General features: G+C 45.5%; 1 protein-coding gene across 1 annotated transcript in view; it reads right to left on the bottom strand.

Annotated features, from left to right (window-relative positions):
• The window catches only part of LOC143962359 (uncharacterized), a 71,093-nt gene that overhangs the window by 16,777 nt on the left and 37,381 nt on the right, over window positions 1–16,935 (bottom strand). The window contains exon 4 of the mRNA XM_077471653.1: window positions 13,217–13,244. Coding sequence (XP_077327779.1) covers window positions 13,217–13,244 — 28 coding nt within the window. The remainder of the gene's footprint in view (window positions 1–13,216; window positions 13,245–16,935) is intronic.

Below are 16,935 nucleotides of genomic sequence, written 5' to 3'. Positions count from 1 at the left end.
TCAGAATATGTAAAGGAAGTGACGTTCTGGCATGGCCATCTTGGTACACCCACACTCGTCCGCAGTAAGCCTACAGTCTGAAGGCGGCATGCCTAAATCTTTTTACACCCACCGAAGTCCTGCATTTCATGCTTAGTTTTACCAGTAAACTGAGCTTATATAGTGGAATACAGCATTTGGAAGTCTGCTGATCTCAAAGGGTTTGCTAATCTAACAGAATACTGCTGGTTTTAAAATTGAATATTAAAACAGTCTGACAGATTTCAAAATACTGTATTTCACTATATAAGCTCAGTTTACTGGTAAAAATAAGTGTGAAATGCAAGACTCTGGTGGGTGTAATAAGATGTCCACTTGGTGACTTCAGACTATAGGCTTACTGCGGACAAGTGCAGAGTGTACCAAGATGGCCATGACGAAACGTCACTAAGGTTGCATTTTCTGATGGGTAGTGGCTTTCTGATAGAACACATGCCTTACTTGAATTGAGCATTTGCTCTATGTTTTTTGTAGTATGTTAATATATTACAAAAAATTGTATTTAAATGTAATTAAAGACAATTTTTATACATTTGCTTGTTTCTGTCCTTCTCTGGTACTAGTAAAGTCATCTCAGTTGTTTTCTATATTTTTCAGGGTGTAAAAAGATGTCCGCTTGCCGCCTTCTGACTGTAGCCTTGCTGCGGACGAGTGAGGGGTGTACCAAGGTGGCCGTGACAGAACGTCACTTCTGTTATCTAATCAGATGGGTCATCGATTCTGACAGGACACGGACAGTTCATGGCTGGTGGGAGGGGCTGTACTAAGCTTCCTAAATAAATCACATCAAGCTGCCTTGTTAAAAGGCTCACAGTGTGCAGTGAAATCAGACCAAGGCATTCCAATATAGGACAGGAGGCTGTACAACTGTGTAAGACTGAAGGGGACTGAAAGGAAGGCCAGAGTTTTACTTTAAGGTAAATGAATGACCTGGGGGGTTATAAATTATGGGGTATGTATCTGTCACTCTGAGCTGAAGAAACGGCTTGGATAAACACCAAAACATTTACAACATGGCAGAAAAAGCTCAGCTGAATGTGACCAACTACTACTAGATGTACCACGAGTGGGGTCCTTTTGGCTAAGATCAAGTGTAGTATCTGTTCTTATCAGTTACCAGGAGGTGGCGCTTGCTTCCGTCCGTGTTCTACACACGAGGTGGAGCAGGGAGGACGGTTGCTATGCAAAGCCTGTTGGTGTAAAGGTGACCTGGAGCGGTTCGTAGCCGAAAGGGAAGCCTTCTGATGAGGATGGAGAACCACTGGTCGGCGCCAGGGGAGGGGACCCTGGCCTTCTGGCTTGGATTGTGCCAGCTTTAGCTCCGGTCAGTTTTTCGGGAGGGAACGTTTGGAACGGCCTGTACTTCCCGAATGTAATTAGGTAGGAGTGATGGGAGCGAGGGTGTGACCTGATGGCAAAGGGTCTCACTAAGCTCCTGGATCTCCATGCCTTTCTGGCTGGGGTGGAGGCTGTCGTGGTCTGGGCTGGGGGGTCAGGGATGCTTCTGTTGAAAAGCCCATGGTGATGTGCCCCTGGAGTGGCAGTCCAGGGGTGCCTTATTTTCACTGTGCTTGCACTTTGATATTTGGCACCTTGGTCACGACACCAGATACACGCTCTTTTACACCTTCCTCTAGGGCCCGGCCTTTTGGCTAGGACTAGAGGAATTTTTGATGCCTGGCCATTGTATTACACAATGGTCACACTTTCACTCTCCTCTCCACTATCCCTTTCCTCACTTTTTATTTATTTTATTTGTGTGTGTGTGTCACGTTTGTCACTTTCACGTTTTGATGAGTAGGGTGTCGGTCCTCTGACCTATCCTGAAAGTCTTGTGGGAGGGTGGACATAGGCCTTCTGGCTTGGTCCGCTCTCTATTGGGGGGTCTACCTTCGGGGAAGCCCCATAGTACCTAGTACCTAGGAGGTTCTGTTTCGGCAGACCTCCCGGGGAAAGGAGGTCGTCCGGCTTCGGCTGGACGACCACTGATGAGTCTGGTACCTCAATCCCTGTCTGGAGCCTAACACCCTGGGGGATCAGGGTGTGTTCCTTCCTAGTGGAGGACATCAGACACCCATCTGCACTTTTTAGTGTTTCACTCTTTATGTGTGTGCACTTTTTTTATGCACCGGGTGGAAGTTTTTTGGGTGTGTTTTGCACGCCATGGGCTTTTTCAATCAAAAATGAGTGGGGTCAATGACAACCTTCACAGTCATATCCAAAGTCAAATTGTTTGTAGTTTTGGATAGAATGCAATATACTTGGATCACTAAACTAGCTAAACAGAGGTTTGAATCCATTGACAAAAAAACAATTATAATGGAATTATGACTTTTGTATTTAATCAATGCATATGAAAAAGACCTGGGGGCGCATGCGTGGCTTCTGAACATGGTGGACGTGTGAGACGAGCGCTCCATCCTCCATCGCCACTCCGGGACTCCTGACACCTGATCTATAGCACCAATAGCCACGGAAGTCACATTCCCTCACTCACGCGGCAGCTGTGCACCCCATTGGCAAAATTGGAGACCAGAGACATAACTACGTCGTAGTCTTCCAGCCTCGGGCCTGTTCCAGCATGGACCGCTACCTTCATAGGCCTGCATCCGCAGCCTCGAGTACACAGGAGACAACGCCGGACCCTCCGGAGCTACAGGAACTGGAGACGGGTACTCTCTTTGACATTCCCCACACCTGAGCACAGGGACTTTCTCCCCCACTGACAGCAGATATCCTGGATGCCAAATTGCAATCTCTGCTTCAGGCTCTCACCCATAACATCAGACAAGAGGTGGGGAAACTAGCCAAGGAACTGAGAGGGAAAATAGCACAGTTGGGGGAACGCACTGACACCCTAGAGACAAAGTTCGATTAACTTATACAATATGTACATATTTTGGAGGAAGATAACGCTGCCATTAAACATTCGGTCACCCAGCTCCAAGCCCAGCAGGAATATTTGGAGAACAGAGAACGCAGACAAAATCTGTGGATCAGGGGTATCCCAGAGACAGTGGAAGACCAAGATCTACGCCCCTACCTGCTAAGCCTGTTTAACACTGTGGCTCCCAATAACCCTGACATTGATTGGCGTCTGGACAGAGCCCACAGATCGCTTGCTCCAAAACCACCAGCAGGGGTCAACCCAAGGGACGTGATAGTTTGTTTCCATTACTATGATAGTCAAGAAGCCTTAACTATACCCACCCGCACCAAGTCCAGGCTTAATTTTAAAGGATTCAGAATCCAGATCTTTAGTGACCTCTCTCCCATAACGCTGGCTAAATAAAAATACCTTCGCCTGGTGACATTGCATCTCCAGACACACAAAGTAATATACCGCTGGGGGTTCCCCTTTCACTTCTCTAGCTTCCGAAATGGCATACAGTACTCTATACGTGACATTCAAGAAAGTGACTCCTTCCTGCATAACCTGGGCCTACCACCCTTCCCTGATGAGGACCCTGTACCGCTACCTGTCACTCCCAGGCCAATGGCACCTCCAGGTCGCATCTGGAATGCAGTGAGACAGAAACATCACAAGGCTACCTTCACACCTCAGAGACGCCCTCTCTCCGGCTTCCCAACCTGAAGATCCTTGGTTCGTGCTCCAGCTGGGAGCTTTATTGTTACCTGGCCCCGGACCTTCATGATTGGCCTATGCCCCCCCTTTTAGTGGCTCATTCACCCTTGCCCGTGGGGTGTGTTGACTGTTGCATTGATCTCATCCCGGTTCAGGTTTATCAACTGTTTGAAGTTTGTTTGTTTTTTTTACATGTTCCAGGCTTCTACTCCGGAGGAGGATGGAGGGCCCTCCCTTCCCATTTTTGGAGACCCTCATGTGCCTCTCCCTTACCCATGGCTGTGGTCAGGGCTTTCTGGAGACACCTTGTCTTCCAGGTTCCATTTTGGATACACTGACAATTTTTCAGTGTTTTTTTTGTTATTTGTTTTTTTTTTGTTTTTGTTTTCCATGTTTCTATCTACCTTTTTTTCGACCTGTTGTGGTTAAACTCCATTGATACAATACATTCCTGTTACAATGCTGCTGACGTTTACAGACTCACTATGATACTTTATATTTTTTCTATGTCATATACACCATGGCATTTTCTACCTGATGTCTATTACATAATCTTTCATGTGCTTACCCAGCAACTCATGTTACTATGGCGTTGAAATGTCTTACTTGTAATGTCAAAGGCTTAAACTCTGTTCAGAAGAGGTGATTGGCTTTGAAAGAGTTTAAATCTTCTAAGGCCGATTTAATTTTTGATCCAGGAGACACATTTCCATCCTGGGGGTTCCTTCAAATTTGCCAGCAAAATTTTCCTGACCACCTTTTTGGCCTCCGACCCATCTGGGAAGGCAGGCGTGGCGATCTTGATTAATCGTTCATGTCACTTAGGTGTCAAATCCTCAAACTTGGACCCCCATGGCAGATTTATTATTCTTGATTGCTCTTTTCTGACCAACTCTCTTACTATAGTGAATGTTTATACTCCCAACTCTGAACAGGTAAATTTTTTTTCCAAAATACTTGATACTCTAGACACATTTTCCCAACCCTTAATGGTCATAGGTGGAGATTTCAACATGACCATGTCCCCTAACAGAGACAGACGAGTTCTGTTTCCCCCCACATCTCCCACTAACGCAGATAGACTCTCCAGATATTTTCGTAAACTTATAAGGGCCCACAACCTCCTGCACATTTGGAGAATCACAAATAGGCAATACACGTTTTACTCCCATCCCCACAAAATCTACTCTAGGCTAGACCATTTTTTTTGTTTCTTCTCCCTTTCTGACATCCTCAGTGTCTTCAGAAATAAGTCCTATCTCATGGTCAGATCACTCCTCTGTACTTCTAGATATCACTCTGTCCTCGGCTGCCCCCAGGACATGTCACTGGCGACTCAACAAGTCCCTATTGCATATCCCAGAAATTAGGGAACTCCTCTCAAATAGTCTAACTGAATTTTTTCAACTCAACATGGACATGGTCCCTGAGGCCTCCACCCTGTGGGAAGCGGGAAGCTCACAAAACCATATTCCGGGGGGGCACTGCATTTCTGTGCGGTCCTATCTGAAAAGAGATGTGGCTTTCCAACGTTCTTCTCTTTTGTCCAGGCTTCGCAAGGCCAAGGGACTTTTAAAGACTTCTCCCATGGTGGCTAGGCTCCGAGCCGTTATCTTTTTAGGTAACCGAATAAGGTCCCTTGATATGGAAAAATAGATATTTTACGAATTCTCCAACAAACTACACAGAATGTTGGTTAATAAATTAAAGCCCTACCCCTTCCACTCCATTCCAGTCTCTCTTATGCAGACCAATGGTACCCCTACCTATTGTCCCCTTACTATGTCCAAAGTATTTGGGGACTTCTATCATTAACTGTACAACTGCTTGCAAACAGACCCCAACTACCAATTTACGCAGGAAAAATTTGACTCTTTCTTTGAATCCCTACACTTACCTAAGCTTACTCCTGACCACCTCTGTTCCTTAAACTCCGCAATTACTCCCGAAGAACTAGCTGAAGTGATCAAACATCTCCCGACCCACAAATCCCCTGGGCCAGGCGGCCTTACCCTATTCCTATTAAAAAAACGTTCCTCCCAACCCTTAGCCCACACTTGATGTCACTATACGCTTTGCTACTCAAAGGCACTGAAACTCACTGCCAATTTCTGCATGCCCATGTAGCACTAACCCCCGAAGGAGCTGCTGGTTATTTTTGGGCTTACTGTTACCTTTCGTTCTCCTTGTTGCATGTCTAGGAGATGTCCCGTGGTAGATGGCCCAGTAACTTCTATCCCATAGTTTGTAGACGCAATAACTTTTGCGCAAACCAATCAATATACGCCTATTGCGATTTTATTTTTACCAAAAATATGTAGAAGAATATATTTTGGTCTAAACTGATGAAATTAGTTTTTTTTATATATATTTTTTGGATATGTATTTTAGCAGAAAGTAAAAAAAATAAGAAAAAAAATAAGAAAACAGTAGTTAGCCCAATATATTATATATCTATATATATATATCTATATCTATATCCAGGGCCGGGACAAGGGCTGGGCAGGAGGGACGGCTGCCCTGGGCACTGTGGTATCATGTGAGGTGGGGGGGCACCACAAGGAAATTGGGGGGGGGGGGATTTGTGTTGGAAAGGAGGATTTGGGGGGGGCAGCAGGGAGTAAGTATTGTTCTAGGAGGGGAATTGGGGGGTATGCTAAAATTTAAGGGGAGAAGGAATGGGGGGAAGAAGATTTGTGCTAGGAGGGATGATTGGGGCGCTTTGTGCTGGAAGGAGGGATTTGCAGTGGGGTTATTGAGAGGGGCAATTTTAGGGGTAGATAATATGTGCTAGGAGGAGTGGGTTTTTTTGGGGGGAGGGCACTTGAATTGGGGGGATATAGGGGGAGTAAGATTTGTGCTGGGAGGGGGGATATCAGCAGGGGAACAGATTTGCACTGGGAGGAGGGGGAATTTATGCTTAGGGAGGTGAAAAAGATTAGTGCTCAGTTTTTTGTTTTTTTTTGTGGGGGGTGGGGATTTTTGATGACACATAATGCTCATACACATTGGGGACGGGGGGCGCAGTTTGGCGTGTTTGCCCTGGGCTCTGGATGACCTTGTCCCGGCACTGTCTATATCTATATCTATATAATATATATTCTAGATAATATAGTAAATATATATATATATATATATTTTTAAATTTTTGATCTTTTTTTGTTTATAGTACAAAAAATAAAAACTGCAGAGGTGATCAAATACCACCAAAAGAAAGCTCTATTTGTGGGTAAAAAAGGACATACATTTTGTTTGGGTACAGCGTCGCACGACCGCGCAATTGTCAGTTAACCACTTGGCGACCAGCTGCCGCAGTTGTATTGTGGCAACATGGCTCGGCTGCGCGAATCGACGTTATGTTACGCTGGTAACATAGCCGATGCGGGTGCCCGGCGGGCGCGATCGCCACCGGGCTCCCGCGCTCCCTCGAGGCAAATGTAGAACCGGGATCTGCGTGTGTAAACACAGTTTCCGGCTCTCTGATTGGTGGAAACTAATCGTGTGTTCATACAAAGTAAGAACAGCTTTCTGTTATCTCCCCTGCACAGTCCCCATCCCCCCTTCAGGTAGAACACACAATAGGACACACTTAACCCCTTCAATGCCCCCTTGTGGTTAACCCCTTCACTGCCAGCGACATTTTTACAGTAATCAATGCAATTTTATAGCATTGATCGCTGTAAAAATGCCAATGGTCCCAAAAAGATGTCTAAATTGTCCGACGTGTCTGCCATAATGTCGCAGTCCTGATAAAAATCACAGATCGCCGCCATTGCTAGTAAAAAAAAAAAAAATAATAATAATAAAAAAGCCATAAAACTATACCCTATTTTGTAGACGCTATAACTTTTGCGCAAACCAATCAATATACGCTTATTGCAAAAAAAATTTACCAAAAATATGTAAAATACGTATCGGCCTAAACTGAAGAAAAAAAAAGTTTTTTTATATATTTTTTTGGGGATATTTATTATAGCAAAAAGTAAAAAATATTGAGTTTTTTTCAAAATGGTTGCTGTTTTTTTGTTTATAGCGCAGAAAATAAAAAATGCAGAGGTGATCAAATACCAAAAAAAGAAAGCTCTATTTGTGGGGAAAAAAAGGACCCCAATTTTGTTTGGGAGCCACGTCGCAATTGTCAGCTAAAGCGGCGCAGTGTCGAATTGCAAAAAGTGCTCTGGTCAGGAAGGGAGTAAAATCTTCCGGGGCTGAAGCGGTTAAATCGACGCCGTGCCGTATCGCAAAAAAAATGGCCTGGTCAATAACCAGTTCCCGACCAGTGCACGCCGATGTACGTCGGCAGAATGGCACGGGCAGGCATATTGGCATACAGGTACGTCCAATCTTTAATGCCGCCCTGCTCGCGTGCTGGTCGGGACCCCCGTGAGTCCGGTCGCGGGTCCCGCAGACTCCATCGCCGCGGGCATACCCGCGATCGTCTCACGGGGCGGCTGAATGGAGAGATGTCATTGTAAACAGCATCTCCCCGTTCTGCCTAGCAACAAGTGACACTGATCTCTGCTCCATGTGATTGGAGCAGAGATCAGTGTTCACTAAATAAAAGCCCAACCCCCCCACAGTTAGTAACACGCCCCTAGGAACACTTAACCCCTACACTGCCACCCACTGGTTAACCCCTTCACTGTCAGTGTCATTTACACAGGAATCACTGCATTTGTATAGCACTGATTTGTGTCAAAAATGTCTGATATGTCCGCCATAATGTCGCAGTCAAAATAAAAATCGCTGATCGTCGCCATTACTAGTAAAAAAAAAAATATTAATAAAAATGCCATAAAACTATCCCCTATTTTGTAAACGCTATAACTTTTCGTTCTCCTTGTTGCATGTCTAGGAGATGTCCCGTGGTAGATGGCCGAGTAACTTCTATCCCATAGTTTGTTGACGCAATAACTTTTGCGCAAACCAATCAATAATCGCTTATTGCGATTTTTTTTACCAAAAATATGTAGAAGAATACGTATCGGCCTAAACTGAGGGAAAAAAATGTTTTTTTTATATATTTTTGGGGGATATTTATTATAGCAAAAAGTAAAAACGCGTTTTTTTCAGAATTGTCGCTCTATTTTTGTTTATAGCGCAAAAAATAAAAACCGCAGGGGTGATCAAATACCACCAAAAGAAAGCTCTATTTGTGGGAAAAAAAGGACGTCAATTTTGTTTGGGAGCCACGTCGCACGACCGCGCAATTGTCAGTTAAAGCGACGCAGTGCCGAATCGCAAAAAGGGGCCTGGTCTTTGACCAGCAAAATGGTCCGGGGCTGAAGTGGTTAAGGGGGCAAATCCTTCCGGGGCTGAAGTAGTTAAGGGGGCAAATCCTTCCGGGGCTGAAGTGGTTAAGCTATTTTCTCTCCAGGTTGAGCGATCTCCATAGAATAATTCAGGAACAATACTGCATGGTGGCCACTAGATGGAGTTGATGATCATAGTAAATAAGTATTTATTTGCATCAGCTCCACCCAGTGGCCATATTACAGTATTTTTCCGATTCACTCTATTCTTTCTTTTTTCGACCTGGAAAGAGAATAGCCTAATAACATTTGATTTTGCCTCCATTCACACATGCAGTTTCACAGGATGGACAACAATGTAATTTTTTTCTAACTACAACCCTACAGCGTTTGCATTAGTTTCAACTATGTATTTAGCTGTTTGCCTGGAATTCAGATATAACGGTGAACACCGAGCACATCAGGAAGATATAAAAGACGCAAATGAATGCAGCTCTGTAATCATCAATGCATCACTAAATGTATATTTTTATGGAAGCAGTAGTAAGTACCTATATTAGACCTGGTATCAACCTCTGTGCAGCAGGGCTGGGGTGTGAGAAGAAGAAGCAGTACAAGGAGCCAATCAGATTATGTACTGACAGGAAGCACGCTGGGAGGAGGAGAGAGCAGAGTGACAGAGATGAGTTAATCACTGTGTTGCTTCTCCTTTTTTACCATCCAGTCACAGGCTGGGGGTGGGTCCGTGAAAGCCCGGGCTTCAGAAGAAGTGACAGTCAGGATCATTCTTTCCAAAAGACAGAGGGCATCGTGTAACCGAAAAAGAAGTTGTGCAGGTGACAGCTCTGGATTGAAGGTGAGTATTGCAGCAAGCGCCACTTTTTTGATATATCTTTTAATGGGCTGTTCAATTTTATTGTTTTTATTTTTGGCTAGAGATCTACCTTGACACCTTTTGCAATGCTATTGGTCACCACCACCCTTGTCCATCCTTCTGTTTTCAGAAACCCAGACAACATTGTTATTAGATTACATTTAGGGGCAGCACGGCGGCTTAGTGGTCAGCACCTTTGCCTCGGAGCACTGGAGCCCTCATTTCAAATTCTGTTCAGGAATGCGATCTGCATGGAGTCTGCATGTGTAGGCGGAGCCCTGGTTCAGGGAAAGAGAACTCACACAGAGACGAGTTGATGCAGTAAAATGTATTAATGTGATAGTACTAAGGAAGTACATCAGAATCTGCCGACACGACCACACCGGACCGAAGCCCTTACAATGGACCAAAGATTATCTGTGCACACTGTAGATAGCCAACAGTACAGAGGATACGGCTGGAGGGCAGGCCGGCAACGGGGGCCCCTGATGAGGATGGGCTACTGCCCAAGACACGGTGACAGCCCCCAAACCTGTCCCTATGCTAGTCAATCTGTCCCTAAACCACCGGAGGGGCTCTGTCCCTCGCCTACCCACTAGGCAAATGCATGCCAACCTGGTGCAAATATTGCTATTTATTAGCACTGCCCACACCAAAGATGTCCATGGAGGTCAACCAGGGCAGCAGCATCCAATCAGGCAGCTGCTCCCCTGATGACACCTACGAAGGCCTGAGAGGAACCTGAGTTCCCCCCTTGTCCTCCGCCCTCTCTGAACTGAGGCTTCCAAACAGCACCACCCTAGTTGGGAGGCAGTGGCGGCGCGTCCATAAAGGGTGCAGGAGCGCCGCCCCCTCTCTCCTGTCACCTCTCTCTCACCATAGATTCATGCATTGCATGAATCTATCTATAGACGCCGCTGCCACCCCCTATTCAGGTGTCCGGCCCCTTGCCGGGCAACGGGCACCTGAATTACAGTGGCAGGGTTTTTTTTTTTGAAGCGCCTGATTAGAGCCGTGGGCTTTAATAGGCATCCTGATTAGAGCCGTGGGCTTTAATAGGCATCCTGATTAGAGCCGTGGGCTCTAATAGGCTTCCAAAATGGTAAACAGCAGGCGCGATGCTGTGCGTTCGCTGTTTACTCAGTGGTGTGTTAGAAACACTGACCCGCCTCTCAGCCAATCAGGTGCTCATGTCTGGTTACCTGTCACCTGATTGGCTGAAAGAACGGGTGCTGTGATTGGACGCCTGATAGAGAGGACCGGAGACATCGAGGAGCGTGGACGTGGAGGACGCCACCGTGACCCGCTGCGAGACAGGTAAGTCCCGACTCCTGGGCGATGCACACTGGTGGCAATTGATGGGCACACTGGCAGCAGTTGATGGGGCACAGTAGCGGCAATCGATGGACACACTGGCAGCAATTGATGGGGCACAGTAGGCAATTGATGGGCACACTGGCAGCAATTGATGGGGCACAGTAGTGGCAATTGATGGACACACTGGCAGCAATTGATAGGCACACTGGCAGCAATTAATGAGGCACAGTAGCAGCAATTGATGGACACACTGGCAGCAATTGATAGGCACACTGGCAGCAATTAATGAGGCACAGTAGCAGCAATTGATGGACACACTTGCAGCAATTGAGGGGCACAGTAGCGGCAATTGATGGGGCACACTGGCAGCAATTGATGGGGCACAGTAGCGGCAATTGATGGGCACACTGGCAGCAATTGATGGGTACAATTTTGAGCACCAGCCACCACTGCAGGGAGGTCAAACTACACATGTCCCCCCTGCGCTTGCAGAAGTTTCCTCCAAAGCCATACTTCTAGTTTAATTGGCTTCTGTCTAAATCGGCCTTAGTTTGTAAGGTAGGGAGCTTAGCCACTTTCAGACCGGACCATTTGGCTGGCATAAGACCAGACCACTTTTTGCGATTTGGCACTGCGTCACTTTAACTGACAATTGCGCGGTCGTGCGATGTGGCTCCCACACAAAATTGACGTCCTTTTTTTCCCACAAATAGAGCTTTCTTTTGGGGGTATTTGATCACCTCTGCGATTTTTATTTTTTGCGCTAAAAACAAAAATAGAGCGTCAATTTTGAAAAAAAACTAAATTTTTTTACTTTTTGCTATAATAAATATCCCCCAAAAATATATAAATAAACATTTTTTCCCTCAGTTTAGGCCGATACGTATTCTTCTACATATTTTTGGTAAAAGAAAGCGCAATAAGTGATTATTGATTGGTTTGCGCAAAATTTATAGCGTTTACAAAATAAGGGATCGTTTTATGGCATTTTTATTAATATTTTTTTTATTTTACTAGTAATGGCGGTGATCAGTGATTTTTATTGCGACATTATAGCGGACACATCGGACATTTTCGACACATTTTTGGGACCATTGTCATTTATACAGCAATCAGTGTTATACAAATTCACTGATTCCTGTTTAAATGACACTGGCAGTGAAGGGGTTAACCAGGGGGTGGCAATGTAGGAGTTAAGTGTGTCCTAGGGGCGTGTTACTAACTGTGGGGGGCTGGGCTGTGTGTTAGTGAACACTGATCTCTGCTCCAATCACATGGAGCCGAGATCAGTGTCACTTGTTGCTAGGCAGAACGGGGAGATGCGGTTTACACCGTCATCTTCCCGTTCAGCCTCCCCGTGAGACGATCGCGGGTATCCCCACGGCGATCGAGTCCGCAGGACCCGCGACCAGACTCACGAGGGTCCCGACCAGCACACGCGTGTGCGCCACCGGCGGCGTGCACGTGATGGCAGGGCGGCAAATACAAATGGACATACCTGTACGCCAGTTTGCCTGCCCATACCATGGCATGCGCCGGTCGGGAAGTGGTTAGTTTGATTGTAAGCTCCTTGGGGGCAGAGTCCTATGTGTATGTAAAGTGCAACAAAAGTCCTTGGTGCTATTTAAAGTGCTTGTAAACCCTTTCCACTCACTTCTCACTACAGGTAAGCCTATATTAAGGCTTACCTGTAGCTAGCGTGGATATCCCCTGTATCAGCATGTGCCGACGTCACTGGCACATGCGCGCTGAAGCAACGGCTCGCTCGTGCCATTGCTTCAGATGACGTGCCGTTACCGGCGGCTCCCGTGCGCATGGGCGGGAGTGATGTCATCCCGACGAGATAACTCCAGGAGCGATGTCGCCAGGCGCAGCAGTGGGCCGGGACCGCTGTGGGGGCTTCAATCTAAGGGTAGTATTTCATAATGAGCTAGCATGCTATGCATACTAGCTCATTATGTCTTTGTCTTGCAGTGTTTTTTTTTTTTGTTTTTTTTTGTGGATTTACAACCACTTTACAAACCTGTAAAAAAAATGTAGAACTCTAAATATTGCTCTCATTAGAACGTACAGAGATTCTTGTTACTTAGTGACCGGCATCAGGGACAGGAAACTCTATAATAATCTCTAATCATTCACTTCTCTTACCTTTATCCTTTAATATCACTTCTTCCACCTAAAAGTGAATAAAGAAATTCATTTAAAAAAAAGTAATTTTGGTAATGTTTTATTTTTTATTTTTTCCATGTTTCTGTTTTGTGCTTTTATGTACTGTACTGTTATATAAATCCTGTATAATAATAATAATAATAATAATAATTTCTTGGAAGTTTTTCTTGTGTTATCTAACCAAAGCTGAGGACCCGGTAGTCTGGTAGTCTGGGGGAAACCACAGGCTTCTTGCAGTATACCTTTCTATAATTTCAATAATGAAACGTTTCTCTCTTTTATAGAACAGCTCTTATCATCCTCCAAAATTGGTATTTCATTGTTTAGAACAGTGGTCTCCAAACTGTGGCCCGGGAGACAGATGCGGCCCTTTGCCTGCTTTTATCTGGCCCTTGGGGCACTATTTCATGCACTGACACCAACTGTGGGGCACAATTCCTCCCCATGACATCAACGATGGGGCCCACTGACACCAACATTGGGGCACAATTCTTTCTAATGACACCAAGAATGAGGTCCAATGACACAAATTTCATCCACTGATAACAAAGAAGGGGCACAATTCCTCCCAATGACATCAACGATGGGGCACAATTCCTAATGGCACCAATAAAGAGGCCCAATGACACCAATTTCATCCACTGATAACAATGAAGGTGCACAATTCCTCCCAATGACACCAACAACAGGGCCCAATGACACCAACGATGGGGCACAATTCCTAATGGCACCAAGAATGAGATCCAATGACACCAATTTCATCCACTGATAACAACAAAGGGGCACAATTCCTCCCAATGACACCAACGATGGGGCACATTTCCTAATGGCACCAAAAAAGAGGCCCAATGACACCAATTTCATCCACTGATTACAATGAATGGGGCACAATTCCTCCCAATGACACCAACAACGGGGCCCAATGACACCAACGATGGGGCACAATTCCTAATGGCACCAAGAATGAGGTCCAATGACACCAATTTCATCCACTGATAAGAAAGAAGGGGCACAATTCCTCCCAATGACACTAACGATGGGGCACAATTCCTAATGGCACCAAGAATGAGGCCCAATGAAACTAATTTCATCCACTGATAACAATGAAGGAGCACGATTCCTCCCAATGACACCAACAACGGGGACCCAATGACACCAACGATGGGGCACAATTCCTCCCAATGACACCAACAATGAGGCCTAATGACACCAATGATGGGGCACAGTTCCTCCCAATGACACCAACAATGAGGCCTAATGACACCAATGATGGGGCACAATTTCTCCCAATGACACCAAGAAGGGGGCATTGTTTATGCCCACCGATGCAGAGACCTTTTCTACTCCTGATAGCCACAATCTGCCCCCTTAAAGTCTGAAGGACAGTTGTTTAGAAGATGGTGGTGGGATAAACCCCCTACCACTCTCTTCTGCTCCTCAGGGACTCCATTGGTGAATTAATATATACAGAGTTTCTGATACTCATGTGCGATTCGTTTCATTACAAAGCAAAATTCGGGTTCAATTTTTTGTTATTCGGATGTAACTGAATCTCCAAATCACAATAGAAACAAATTTCAACAAATCCGAATTTTTTTTTTATAATGAAGCACTGAATCATTCGCATTTATTTGTTTCATTCGGATGACATGGTGCGATAGTTTGGGTCGTTTGTTAATGTTTGAAGCATCTCATATAACATAACGACATAATGAATTAATTGAATTGAAGCGGATCCATTTTGTTTTTATTTTGCAATAACATTTTTTTTTATCATTTTAAAAAAACGCACTACATTTAGGCCGCGTACACACGCGGGGACTGTTCGCCCAACAGTCCGCTCGTGTGTGGGCTTCAGCGGACAGTTTCAGCGGACAGTCTGACGAACAAAGTTTTTCGGGAAATTCCGTAAAACTGTCCGCTGAAACTTGGTTTGAGCGGACAGTCCGCCCGTGTGTAGGCTTGTTCGTCAAACTAAGTTCCGCACATGCTCAGAAAGGATTTACACGGCGAAGGTTGCATTGCAGTGTATAGGACGTCGTATTTCTAGTCCCGTCGTACGTGCCGTTCACGTCATCGCGCAAGTTTCAGCGGACTGTTCGTTCGTCGTGTGTGGCCAAGTCCGTCCATGCTAATTTTGAGCGGACTGTCCGCTCAAACTGTTTGACGAACAAAGTTGGGCGAACAGTCCCCGCGTGTGTACGCGGCCATAGAATGGAAACATATTGCAATAATTCACAAATGCAGTGGAAATGTTCATTTTCATGGCAAAGCGGGACTTTGAAATTAATCTGAACTCTCTTCATAACATTCTGGAATTTACGCAAATTGGCATCATAAAAACAGAGGCAGCAGACTTTGTGAAAATGAATATTTGTGTCATTCTCAAATCTTCTGACCACGGCTGTACATACAGATTGGTTTAGTATATTCGTTGTCCCGAAATTGATTCGTATTTCGGAACAACATTGGTTATATTAATTTTAACGTGTTCATTTATTATTTCGGGAGATTACTTATCCACTCTGTTTGGGTTGGATGGATGTGGATCCATCAGAATCGTAGAATCATTAACAAAACGAACGGAACAAAATGAATTCCAGGTTCATTCGCTATGTTATGATTCCGACATTCTGATGGATCCACCTCCGTCTAACCAAAACACAGTAAGTAGGAATCATCATCTGATTTCACTTTATACCAGTGGCGGTGCATCCACAAGGGCGCACGGGCGCCGCACCCTCTCTCCAGCCACCCCCCCTTTGTGTAGAATGAATAGATTGATGCATTGCATCAATCCAGTTGATGACCTCCCATGGTTTCCAATACCACCTCTATGTCGACGACATCCAGATCTATCTCTCCACTCCTCGATCTCCTCACGGATCTCAAACTTACTGAATGACATATCGGTATGGATGTCACACCACTTCCTCAAACTCAATATTTCTAAAACTGAGCTTGTTATATTTCCTCCTTCACGATCCCCCCCCTGTGACTTCACCATTAATATCAACAACACAACCATTGGTCCCTTCACACATGCCCGGGTCCTGGGTATAATCGTTGACTCTGACCTCTCCTTTAGCCCCCATATCCAATCACTGGCTAAATCCTGCCGCCTTCACCTCCACAACATCTCCAGAATTCCACCCTTTCTGACTAATGACACCACAAAGCAACTCGTTCACTCCTTGATTATTTCCCGCCTTGACTACTGCAACTCTCTCCTTAATGGCCTACCCTTACGCAGGCTATCCCCCCTTCAGTCTATTATGAATGCATCTGCTACACTAATACACCTCACTAATCGATCCGTGACTGCTGCCCCTCTCTTCCAATCCCTTCACTGGCTTCCCCTACCCCACCGTGTAAATTTCAAAATGCTAACCATAACATACAAAGCCTTCCACAACATCGCCCCCATCTACATCATCAACCTCATCTGCAGATATCGCCCAAATCATCCCCTCCCAGGACCTCCTGCCCTCTAGCTCTTTTGTTACCTCCTCTCATGCTCACCTTCAAGACTTCTCCAGAGCCTCTCCCATCCTCTGGAACTCCCTGCCCCAGTCTGTCCGATCAGCCCCCTACCCTGTCCACCTTTAGTTGATCCCTGAAAACTTGCTTATTCAGGGAAGCCTATCCCACACCCACCTAACTGTCCCCGAGCCACCCCCAACAAATCATTCTCTGCA

The sequence above is a fragment of the Lithobates pipiens genome, unplaced genomic scaffold, assembly GCF_037356315.1.
Source record: "Lithobates pipiens isolate NorthernLeopardFrog02 unplaced genomic scaffold, aLitPip1_a1.2 Scaffold_8, whole genome shotgun sequence".
Classification (NCBI taxonomy): Eukaryota; Metazoa; Chordata; class Amphibia; order Anura; family Ranidae; genus Lithobates; species Lithobates pipiens.
Note: the sequence above shows the minus strand (reverse complement) of the source record. Positions and strands in the feature narration are given on the sequence as shown.